The sequence below is a fragment of the Antedon bifida genome, chromosome 9 (genome assembly GCF_963402885.1).
Source record: "Antedon bifida chromosome 9, ecAntBifi1.1, whole genome shotgun sequence".
In the NCBI taxonomy this organism is placed as follows: domain Eukaryota; kingdom Metazoa; phylum Echinodermata; class Crinoidea; order Comatulida; family Antedonidae; genus Antedon; species Antedon bifida.
The window spans coordinates 4,137,775-4,150,438 of NC_136234.1; the positions used below are offsets into that span (position 1 = coordinate 4,137,775).

General features: G+C 33.5%; 1 protein-coding gene across 2 annotated transcripts in view; it reads right to left on the minus strand.

The window, feature by feature from the left end:
* LOC144852050 (poly [ADP-ribose] polymerase tankyrase-like) overlaps positions 1 to 12,664 on the minus strand; it is a 33,509-nt gene that overhangs the window by 15,564 nt on the left and 5,281 nt on the right. For both annotated transcript variants that reach the window (XM_078709742.1, XM_078709743.1), the window contains exons 2-21: positions 11,695 to 11,739; positions 11,178 to 11,358; positions 10,496 to 10,765; positions 9,960 to 10,199; positions 8,005 to 8,200; positions 7,255 to 7,551; positions 6,706 to 6,790; positions 6,132 to 6,251; positions 5,635 to 5,754; positions 5,303 to 5,383; positions 4,837 to 5,000; positions 4,407 to 4,516; positions 4,006 to 4,091; positions 3,579 to 3,735; positions 2,859 to 3,067; positions 2,383 to 2,607; positions 1,815 to 1,856; positions 1,280 to 1,573; positions 748 to 915; positions 290 to 419 (exon numbers count right to left, since the gene is read on the minus strand). In XM_078709742.1, the coding sequence (XP_078565868.1) occupies positions 290 to 419; positions 748 to 915; positions 1,280 to 1,573; positions 1,815 to 1,856; positions 2,383 to 2,607; positions 2,859 to 3,067; positions 3,579 to 3,735; positions 4,006 to 4,091; positions 4,407 to 4,516; positions 4,837 to 5,000; positions 5,303 to 5,383; positions 5,635 to 5,754; positions 6,132 to 6,251; positions 6,706 to 6,790; positions 7,255 to 7,551; positions 8,005 to 8,200; positions 9,960 to 10,199; positions 10,496 to 10,765; positions 11,178 to 11,358; positions 11,695 to 11,730 (3,211 nt within the window). In that variant the 5' untranslated portion in view covers positions 11,731 to 11,739. The remainder of the gene's footprint in view (positions 1 to 289; positions 420 to 747; positions 916 to 1,279; positions 1,574 to 1,814; positions 1,857 to 2,382; positions 2,608 to 2,858; positions 3,068 to 3,578; positions 3,736 to 4,005; positions 4,092 to 4,406; positions 4,517 to 4,836; positions 5,001 to 5,302; positions 5,384 to 5,634; positions 5,755 to 6,131; positions 6,252 to 6,705; positions 6,791 to 7,254; positions 7,552 to 8,004; positions 8,201 to 9,959; positions 10,200 to 10,495; positions 10,766 to 11,177; positions 11,359 to 11,694; positions 11,740 to 12,664) is intronic.

Genomic DNA, 12,664 nt, shown 5'->3' on the forward strand with positions numbered 1-12,664 from the left:
CCCTTTTACAGTCAACTCTCCCAAAACCGGCCTTTATTTGAGGTCCAAAAGGCCCAAAATTCTTTGTTTTATCATTAAAAACACATTTAGAATACCATAATTTCTGGAAATCCAGAGATAATTGGCTGTTATTTGGCTTTGGTTGGTGAAAGAAGTTTTTGACGTATGTCTACATTGTTGTCTCTGCACAGCCTGAAACATGCCCCCTTTCAACCATTTTTCCATTTGTTCTAGGCCCGATGGTGCGATTATGGTAAATAATAAAATAGAAAAGAGAGATTTCACATACATTTGAGTGGTTCTTCTGTTTCCTCTTTCCCATCAACTACATCCTGAGGCTGTATAGCCTGGTTCACATCTGAGCTGCCAATGTCGACTAGCGCCTTAACCATGTTTGAAAACGATTTTATTGTTTCATCCTTCAACAAAACAGGAAGAAACCAATGAAATGCAGGAATAAACATTTAAAAGTTGAAAATATATTTTAAGTAGTTTTATAGTTTAACAATATTAATATGGCAAACATTCCAGAATTCTTGTATTGAGGTACTACTGTATTTAAAATCAATGCTGTATGATATCTAAACCTACTTTATATATTACTGTATACTGTATGCAATAATATTCAGAAACTTATGGAGAAAAAAACACAATAAATATGTATAGAATAATATAAATATATACACCACAGGCAAAAAACAAATTTTAAACCGTCCGGTGATATACTGAAAATAATTTAATATATACCTCCATTCGTGAATTTCGGCACTGGTAGTAATCATACACGCATTTGGTGAGAGGGGTAAGTCCGTTTTTGTCCGCCTGCTTGGCAATGGACTGTATACTCATACCGCCACCAACGCCATCTACTTTGTCCCCGTTGCCGTCTGTTGCATCCTCAGAATTTGTTTGCAACTGGAAAAAAATACATTAAATGATAGGGTCTGGAGTGAATGTTGGAATAATGCATGTTGGGATATAAGGTTAAAGTTCCAGTCCTCCTATATCCTTTAAGGAAGCCCTTAAAATACATCTTTATTCTAAAGCTCTGTCTACACTATCAAACTTTATGAACATGATGATGTCATATCACTACCATATTTGGGCACATCACTACCATATTTGGGCATATCACACTTGATTTGTCAAACTAGTTTGATAGAGTAGACAGAGCTTAACTGTAACTAATCTGATTTCCCGGGGAATGGAGCATCATAAACAACTGTACTACTGTGTATGCATATGTATATGTGAACATACATTATTAATTGTTTCTTACCCGATCTCCAAGAATCTGAATCAAACTTGATACGTCATTTTGTTTACATTTATCTACCATCGTATGTAAAATTGTTTCTTTTTCTTTATTTGTGCTTAGCGAGATAGTGCATCCTTTCTTGACCAGGAGCTGGATCAACTCTATGTTGCACTTTTCCTGTTCTATTGCTAGATTAACCGCTGTTTTGCCATCGTCTGTTTTCGCCGATAGAGGGCAGCCATATTTCAACAGCATTTCTGCCAGTTTTAAACTGATCTCTTGTCTGATCTGTACAGGTGTTCTATAGAGATGACCCTGTAACACAAGAGATGAGAAAGAAGGAAAATAATATTACAGAAAATGAGCATGTTATAATTTTGTGAACAATCTGAATTTAGATTGGATGAGTATCTCAGGTTTGGTTATCATACTAAATAAGTTTAGAATCAACTATTAATATAGGTATAGTGGTTCTGGAATAATGCATTTTGGGATATAAGGTTAAAGTTCAATTATGCATCAGGTTACACAATAATTCATGCAAAAGTATACTTACATGAGGAGGTGACACAACATCATGTTCTGTAAGGTGATGAAGCTGCAGTGATATATAGAGAAATATATGTCAACAAATGGTGACAATGATAAAAGGCACTTTAATAAGAAATATGTTGCCCTATGCTTTAAAGAAATTTATTTAGTTACATAGGAAGTTTCATATGGTTTTGTTAGTAATAGTAGCAGTAGTAGTATACACAAATATTGACTGAGCTGAGAAGCACAGTTCAAAATATATCCCAAAGTATTGATTTTTTAAAGGTGCCTCCTAGTCTAGGGAAAAAGTGAGTTAGGGGGAGTGGAATGTTAGAAGAAGTCAACATAGCCAGATATTCTCATTAATCCCTTCTGATCACTCTAAGCCCTGTTGACACTTTTTTGTCTTGTATTGAAATAGTGGCCATTTTTCAAAATGGCTGCCAATTTTATATAAAATGTGCATGAAATCAGATCTAAATAAGGTAGATCTTGTTGTCTATGTAACAGTAAATATTCTAGTAAGCTTCTCACTATTTTCTAAGGATAACACTGTAAGGCCTATATGAGTCAAGTTCAAATCTACTCACAGCTGTCCAACCTTTGACATCAGTCTGATCAACTCTAGCCTTCAAGTCTTCAACAAGGTGCTTCAAATCGTCCATTACGTTACTGCTAAGTGGCGCCGTGACGAGGTACGTGACCAGCGTATATCCATTATCGTCTTTGAAGTTTATGTCTACCTCATCTTGTTCAAGGAGAAGATCGGCACAGCCTCGGTTGCCAGTCATAATTGCAATACCTAGTGGAGGTATCTGTAAGAATAGAGTAGTAGGATTATATTTACTTAATGCTTGTTATTGGGACTATGTCTAAATTTACAATAAAATTATGACTTAATTCCTGAATTTCGGGTCAACAGACAAGCTTTGTAAAGCGTTCTTACGTGATTGTAAATCTCGCAATTGTTTTCAAATCATATGATATCCTGAATATGTTGTAAAAATATGATTCTTGTCTTGTTTTCCTTTAACAAATATAAATAGAAAAGAGACGTTGTACTAACCTTCCAATCATTTGGTGTGTTGGCGCTTCCACCAGCTTTTAATAAAACACGTAAACAATACCACCAACCGTAGGCCGCTGCGTAATGTACTAGAGTGTTGCCTGATGAATCCTTTGAATTTGGTGAGGCTCCCTTCCTCAACAAGAAACACACAATCTTGTAATGACCGTTTATAACAGCATGCATAAGTGCTGTTTTCTGCAGTTTATCTAGAAAAATAACAGAGATGTGTTTACCACTGTATTTTATACAAAAGAGTTAAGCTCTGTCTACACTATCAAACTTTATGTGACAAAAAATGTGATGTGCCCATAATTATATGGACATAATGATGTCATATCACTACCATATTTGGGCTTACTGTATCAGTACCATATTTAGGCACAGTTTTTTTTTGTCGAACTAGTTTGACAGTGTAGACAGAGCCAGCCTAAGTGAGGTTGGTCAAACTTCTGACTAAAGCTGCATTCACACATAGAAACGGAACTGAAGATGGCGCTGTTCAATTCTTCATATGATATTTCATTATTTAACAACACAGAGCAACAAGTGTGAATGAAGCTTAATGAAGATAAATGAAATGTTGCTTATTTTTCAATAGTGGGGATCTAAAAAATTGGTTTGTAAATCTATTGAATAACAGTATATTAATATTTCTGAATGTTATGGTGTATTAATATTTTAAATAATTGAATAATTCTACAATTTAATTATTTTTACCTTTCTTCTCAATGATGGCATTTAACTCTACCAGTGCTTTCACTGTGCCAAAGTGGCCAAATTTACAAGCCTGCATCAGCACTGTTTCTTTGTTATTTCCTGCATTGAGAATAGCCTCAATGTCTGCGCCATGCTTGATTAATGCTTTTACAGCATCCTATCAAAAATATGAAATATACAATTAGGGACTTGATATCGAGTAACAGTCCAAAGGGGCTTGGTATAATATTTGGAAACAATTAGGGGTGGGATTATAATCGGATCAAATTAACAATTGAATTGGTATATGTATTTGAAAAGAATGGCACAGAGCAGGGGTCAAAGGTATTTACCAAAGTGTTTAAATTTAGCCAAAATTAGGGGATGATATTGTACTTAAACATGGGATTATACGAACGGTAATATATTAACTTTTAATTGAACTCACAGTATGGCCATTCTGTGCTGCAAAGTGTAAAGGTGTCTTGCCCGCTGGACCTCTCCTGTGTAAGCCAGATTTCTCACCAGGATTGTCTGTAAAATATAACATTTATAACTAGAAACATACCCATATACAATGGATAATAATGTAACTAAAGCTCTGTCCATACTATCAAACTAGTTTGACAAAAAAGTGTGATGTGCCAAAATATGGTAGTGATATGCCCAAATATGGTAGTGATATGACATCATCATGTTCATAAATGGGCACATTTTTCTTGTCACGTAAAGTTTGATAATGTAGACAGAGCATAAGTAAATTAGTTACTATTCATTAGACATTTGTATTACAGTATGGTGGAAAATATTTAAAATAGATAAAGTTTGTTGCACTGGCGTTTGACATACTTGCTTTAATTTTGCGCATTAAAATTTCTATATTTTGAGTGCGGCCTGTCTGTGCTGCAATCATCAACGGTGTCGTGCCTTGATTGTCAGTTTCTTCCGGGTTAGCAGATCTAGTGGAAAAAACAACATTAACAGATATAAGTTTATGTCATTAAAAACACAAGCTACACAAAATCACAAGTACGACCACACAAGGCTGAGTCATGGCTACCAATCCAAGGGTTCTGGGTTCAAGTCCTGTCAGGATTTTTTCTAATGACAAATTACAACTCCACTCCCAAAGACTTGTAATAATACTTTGTTTATGTAGAGAATCTTGTGTATATCTTGTGAACAGGATTGCTACCTTTAAGAAGTATAGTGAATGAATTTGCTTATAAATATCCTTGGCAATTTGCCTAAATATATAAAAACAAAATGTCATACTTACTTGTTGAGTAGGAGCTCAAGTGGACCAGAGCCCTCACAAGCTGCTGCATAATGTATAGGCTTCCTATTTGTTTTGTCTGGCAGGCTGTACTCAGGTAGGCTATCCAGTAGTTTTGCTAGGATTTTGGGGTTTGGATTAACAGCAGCAAAGTGTAGCGGAGTAGCCTAGAAAATAAATGTACAATATAATGGTCATGAAAACTTGAATTAGACTATCTGGTGCTCCACAGAAACACTGATCAGTAAACACAGAAACATTCCCCCTACCGTCTCCAGCAAATGTGCAATTAATGGGCTTTAGGCCTTTATTCAATGAATGTAAATTACATTACATTTTTATTTCATTTACCAAAATCGCTGAAAGTGAACTTAACTAAAAGAAAAAAACATCATCGTGTTAGTACATCTCTGAGGTTATTGACAGCGGCACTATATATGCCTAAATTATTTGTAAATTAATATCTTACACAGTCATTATCGTAGGGCTTTTTCTTTACCGACACGGATTTAAACTTAGTTAGTTCATCTGGATGAGTGGCAGTCAAAACCTGAAAAGAAATAAATAAGTATTTATATTCTGGTCTTAGCAATATACTATGTAAAATAACTGAATTAAATGAAACAAAATTATGATTCGATTGTTGCATTGTATTTCTTTTCTCCACGTCACTGACCATCTGTTCCTCAGAGATTGCTGGCATGTTGTAAAGTTTATATATGTTAATATTAGCACTAATGAGAAATGAATTGAATATGCATTTTTTTCTTAACTGACTTTTAATCATTCTCCTTGAGTTACCTCATGGTGTAGAAAGTTAAATCCACAGCCGCCAGCTTTTACAGATTGCTGAATGAAGTAAGCTGGTACTTTACGATTCCCTTCACGAACACCTTTTGTTATGTACATGTTGAAGTCGGACTAAAGAGAATAAACAGCAAGATTTTAAAATTATTTGTGATTTGTGATACAGCATAAATTACATTTACAACAAAAAGTAGTAGAGCTTGGGGGTTAATGTGCTTGCCTTCCAATCTCAAGGTCCGGGGTTCAATTCTGACCTAGTGTCAGGGTTGCAACTCACGACTCTTTCAACTCCACTCCCTAAGCCTCAAATGAGACTTAGTTTAAAAGCATGATTAATTATTAAATAGTTTATCCATCCTGTACAATTGGCAAGTTACTCGCTGTTGGATGCATATGAAATATAAACAAATTTAAACTGTTTGAATCCTAGTGTTGCATCATATACTTTTACAAAAGACCCGAAAATTACTAGAATCTTGTGTACTACTAACCTGACAGTCAGGGAAAACAGCACATAAGACGTCCACTGTGGCTTTGCTAGCCCCACATTTCAGGGCTAGTTCAGTGTATTTTCTACCCAATACAAATGATTCTTGTACTTCATGTTTTTCCTGCAAATAAAACATTGATTGCTTTTTACTGATATTAAAACTTAATTTTAAAAACCTTTGGAGGCTTGGATCCACAACATGGATGAATACAAAAAGAGGAGAGTCTAGGAAATACAGAGATGACAAGGTTAGGATTGCTAATTGATGAATGGAAAACCAATTTTTAAATTGGAATGTTGTAATTTTATTGTATTTTAATTGTAAAAAAAAAAATGCAGCAGTTCAGCCTTTGTCTGCCAATTTATTTTTATTGTCTATATAAATAAAGATACCAAGATATAAAAGAGTGTATACTGTGGAAAGCAATAACATGGACAAACACAGACAGAAAAAAATCTCTTAAAATTATATTGACAAATGAGATAGGGCAAGAGAGTCTGACAAATATAAAGGGAGAAAGCAAAGTATTAGCCGTAACAAAATAGAGAAGGCAAAGGCAATGGTATGGACTAACCTTTGTGAAAGCATTATTTCCTTCTTTACTTCCTCTACTCATTGAGATTGATCTTGTAGCATGTCCAAACGTATTAAAGTCATACCTACATCATAGAAAAGTATTGTTAAGTTCTGTCTACACTATCAAACTTGTTTGACAAAAAAGGTGTGATGTGCCCAAATATAGTAGTGATATAACATCATCATGTCCATGTATAGGCAAATCTTTTAACTTTCTTTCATAAAAATAAATATTATTTTTAAAATTGTCACAGCACATAAAATTTATAAAATACAAAAAATACTAAACATATAGTATACAAATAATAAATGCTTATGGGTTAAATGGTGAGAATATTTCTTTGAACGCGGAGTAGAACAGTTATAGACGGCGCGCACAAGTTTATTATCGAACGTGATGTCGGGTGAAATTCTCAAATTGTTTATAAAAAGCTGAACGTGCATTAGAGCATGTTAATTATCACCATTAAATATCACTTTTTCGTTAGGTATGGCTAATTTTAAATGACATGTGATGCATAATTAACCAATCAAATTGCAGGCTTACCTTCCAGTGCCCTGGGTCTCCAAGATACTGCCTGGAATGTCGCACCTCCTTCCACCTTCCTTATCAACTGCTACGATTTCCTTGCCGAGGAGTTTAATTGCTGCATGGTTGTTATTCATGATTGCGTAAGACATAGCATCATCCTGAACGTTTACGCTTCTTGCCAAAAAGAGCGTTGACACCTTTTTGGTTTCGTCAATCAGCCGACGCAACAGAGCCATGTCGTTGGTGAGAACTGCTCGAATCGCTCGTTTTGCATAGACCACGTGAGAAACTTCAGGCATTTCATTTTCGGCCCTTGATAAGGATTAAACATTTTTTTTTAATTCTTAAATCTCAAATTATAAGAAAAATGCTTTAAAGATATAATATTTTAATGCCACGTAAAAATGTATATGTCATTTTAATGTCACGTAATAGTTTTTCACCGAAAAAAAAATGATTTACATGAAAACGAATGTAATTTAAACCAAAAAATACTTGTCTGTCAGACAATGGTTTTTGTTTAAAATTAAATGTTTCTTTTGTCTTTTTATAAGTGAAATAATTATTTTGTTTTGTACAGAAGTGAATAACTTTATTAAAACTGCAAAATGGCCTATTTAAATTCTGATTTTATTAATCTTCATTTATACAATATGACAATACATCTTCAAGTCTTCAATTATAAGAAAAAGGCTTTAAGAGAGAAAAGAATAACCACTAGGTTAACAAGATAATTACGCTTATTTGAATTTTAAAACAACTTACTTGATTTCAAAGCAAGGATCTTTCATAACCACCTCGATTTTTGTGTTTGGTGTAAGTAACTGGTTAGGATGCTTTTTAGTTTTTGGTTCTTTCTTCTTCTTTTCCTTCACTTTCTTCACAACTTTCTTCACTTTCTTTTTCAATGGTTTCTTTGCCTTTGACTTTGTCAGTTTGGCTTTTGATTTCGTTTTGGTTTCTAAATATTACCAAGTGAGGAAATTTGTGATTAATTATATAAAGAATATTATAATTATTAAATGTGTTGTTTTTTAAATTTTTGTAATGAAATATTCAACCATCACTGGTAGACAGTACAATTTAGTTTTTGAAGAATGAATATATATAAACAATAAAAATATAACTAGAATTTAATTCGTCACTTTGACGAATTATAGGTGATCATTTTTATCATTTTATTGAAATTAATTTTTTTAAACATGCACGTACGTTAACATACGATCGGAAAAAGTTGATGTATGCCATCCTATTATATGCTTATAGTGCTGAGTTGTGCCTATATGCCATATACAATATGTACAGTATATACTGTATATCTATATACAGTGTAGCATAGGTGAAATTACGGGACACACATGTTCTAATTTTTTGGCATGATGACGTTATCAAACTAAACTTTAAGATGACAGTTTCGAAAGATAATTAATTGAGCAAAAAAATATAAGATTTTGAAAAAAATTTGGCACGTAGAAGCGCTGTGCGCGCTCTTTGAATTGTGTATAACTTTGACAAAAAATATGAAAAAACTACTTTTTCACTTCAACTGGCCATATGTTAACGTCACAACATCCGATAGGCTTAATTTTTATATGAATTAATATCTACATTTCATCAGCTTTCATAATAAATTATAATCATCAAGGTAACCTTCAATTCTGAAGAGCTGTAAGATATTCAAATTTACTGCGAAGGTGAAATTACACGGCCTACGTTATTCAAGTTTTTACGCGTGATGACGTCATTAAAATAAAAATAGTGTCAACTCATGATAAAGATAATTAATTAAGCAAGCACATACTGAAATTTGTGCGAAATTCGAGCACACATAACCAAGATGCGCTCTGTTGAATGTGATAATCCACACAAAAAGATAACAAATCCTAATTTTTAAATTCAAGTGGCCATTTGATGACGTCAAAACATTTTGTACGTAAAATGTGTACATGAATTCATATCTACAACTCATTGGCTTCCAGAATAAGTTAAAAAAATCGGGGGTCATCTTGCATTCTGAAGAATTATTTTCATTTTAAAAAAGACCTATTTTTCACCATTTTCAGAACTTTTGTAAAATTAATGTGCGCATTTTGTCATTTTTAACGTGCTCGTATAGCGTTATTTTAAGTCGGAACTGACTCAAATTTGGTGAATGTACTAAGGATGGTGAGTAGAATGAGATTTGTTAAAAAAAATCATATTTTTTACGCTTTTTAAGTATCGCGCGCGCAAAAACGCATTTTTGCGCAGTAATTTTTTGAAACATGCAAATGGCCTAATTCATGCTCTAAATTGATCAAAACTTAATTTTGAGCGTTTTAAATTTTTAACGCGCGATTTCACGCGCATGACCCTACGTGCGCGTGCGTTTTTATTTGCTAATATTTTTACCCTTGATCTGAAGTTTACGTGTAGTGAATTTCATTAATATGTGATAATGAATTATGGAGATATGATTGATAATGTGATTTCGCAAAATGGCGTATAAATGTCGTCACGGATGAGTGATCACGCTGGAAAGCTTATTAGGATTAAGTTATATTATTTGAAAGATATTCTGAAATTTTTGTAATCATTGACATTAAACTTTTTGAGATAATTGTTACACAAAATAGTGTACAGAAACAATAAAAAGAAAAAAAATAATAAAGATTTTATACAATAACAATAGGTGATCATTTAGAATTCTAAATGATCACCTAATAAAAACAATAGCATACGTTTTAATGTTGATAGCCTCTGTCTAGCCTTATTCTTCAATCTGTCTGATACAAGGCTAACGGAGGCTTTTGGTTTCGGTTTCAACGCAGCTCTGGACTTTGCTCCCGCCTTCTTTTTGGCTGGTGCCTTTCGTGCGTTTCTCTTCTTAACTGGTTTCTTCTTTTCTTCTTCCTCATCCTCATCCTCCTCCTCTTCATCATCATCATCATCATCTGGTAGCAAATCTTTATTCAATACAACTAAAATTCAAAGTATTTTCAAATTACTGTATGTCCACAGAGCAAATCGAAACTAAGCAATATAGTATAAAAATTAAGCTAATAACTTCAGTTGTCTACCCTACAACTAGGGTATTATGATAATAACAAGTACATTACCAGAATCAATGGTTAACAAATTGTCAATTATGTTGCATTTCTGCAATGAGTCTATTGAATTTCAAGCACACAACAAAGGTGAACGCATGTTCAACATGAGCAATGGTAACCAATACACATGAACTATATAATATAAACTCTTTTATGAATTCACTCACCATCTTTTTCATTCAGTTCTCCATTTTCTTTCTTGATTGCTAAGTCAATAATCTTCTCCACACGTTTTATCTCCTTGGCCGCGATGATAAATGAGTTTTTATCCTTCTTTGTAAGTTTGACCTCTGTCAGCACACTCTCTAGGTCAACGGTGTCGTTGTAGGACAAGATGTAGAGGTCGGGTGATTTCTTTATCTCTAGCCAACGTATCTTTACACTTTTGGATGATGTGAATACATTCTGGTTGGTCTGGCAAATATAAAATGGTGGCACTGGAAAGAAAAAAACATACATACTTGTGATATGTAATCAGAAATAGTGACAATAAATACGATGTTCTTTGAAAAGCCTTTTATAATTTAACTTCCTTGTAATGTTTCTAAAGTAAAACAGCATTTGATAAATATATTTTATAAGCAATTTCTTAAAGTATACTGGAAAAACAGATCTGATTTATGTATTGTTGGTACATTTTTATATCCCTAAAGTTCTGTCTATACTATCAAACTAGTTTGACAAAAAAAGTGTGATGTGCCCAAATATGGTAGAGATATGTCCAAATATGGTAGAGATATGTCCAAATATGGTAGTGATATGACATCATCATATCCATATATGGGCACATCACATTTTTTTTGTCACATAAAATTTGATAGTGTAGACAGAGCTTTAAAAGTAATATACCTTCTGGGCTTCTGACAGCAAGGAAGGCTCCCTTGTCAAAGAACACTTGTTTTGTAGCAGTTGGGGTCCTAGCAGCTGAAGTCCTGGAGAAAACATCCACTACATCAGATTGATAATATTCCGCTTGAACTCGCTTACGTTTTCGCTCAGGGCTTCGACCGGGACTCCCAGCACCGCGTTTCTGTAGACAAAAAAATACAGTACACAAAAATGGATGTAGTAACTTATAGTACAAGATATTGGAAAACTCATCTCATAATAGATCAACAAATTGTTAAATATTTAGTACTGTATATAAACAAATATAGTCCTAGATGGGTCCTTGGTGAACATAGGGGGTGGGATTATAATCGGATTGCATTAAGAATGGATTTACCAAAGAAGTATTATACTCGAGCATGGGATTATATGCAGTGGTATTCAATTTAGAACATAAACTGTAAAAGAAAATGTATGCAGCCTTGTTAGTGTCAATTAATATTCATATTGGTTGAACATAAGTCATTGATAAGCTTACTTTTGGTGGCGTAAGTTGACTGTCTTCGTCAGCCATTTTTAACTTCTGTAAAAAAAATAGTTTAATCAAATAACCAATAAATGTTTAATCAATAAACAACTAAGGCAGCAATATTTAGAGTGCGACAAACCATAACATGACCTTGTCATAATGTATTGCCACTAATAGTCCAAGAGCATTAGGGTTTGACCCGGAAATTTTTGGTAACAAGCTAATTTTTTCAGGAAAGGTCGAGAACTATGATTGGAACATCATACTAAAAGTCCTGAAAAATCCTCCTTGTGCTCTCCGAGAAATCCAAGATGGCGTCCAAAATGGCTGCCATTTTAAATTGGTCTATAACTTTGTAACCGCTTGTCGTAGATTATCGATTTTGGTTTCAAATAGTTCACAATATATACATTCCTATTTGCTCTAACAGAAAATTTTGTCAAAAAATGGCCGCTACTACAGTTTCTGGCAGTTTGACCTTTGACCTGGTCTTATCATATCTCGGTAATGGCTTGTCATAGAGAATTAAGATTAGGCCCAAATTGTTCAGAACATGCATATTTTTATTTGGTGTAATGAAATATTTTATCCCAAAATGACCGGAAGTGAGGTTATTGACCTCTTATTGACCTATTCATATCTCTTTACCGTATCTCAAGAAATATTTGTCGTAAAGCATTACTTTTGGTGTCATATTGTTTGGAACATATACATTTCTATTTAGTCTAATACAACAGTTTGCCCTCAAATGCTCGGAAGTAAGTTAATTTATTGAAAATTTAAAAAATCAAAGAGCTACATAGGCAGAGGATATGAATACTGTAGAAAAAATCTAAATCAAAGTTTTAATTCTGCCTTAAAACATGTTTTGGGCATAGCACATCATCAGGTAAAGTTACAAAAAGAAAATATCAAGTCAATAACTTACAAAGAATAACTGTCATTGGCTAATCAAAGTTGGTTAAGTAAACAAAAAAAT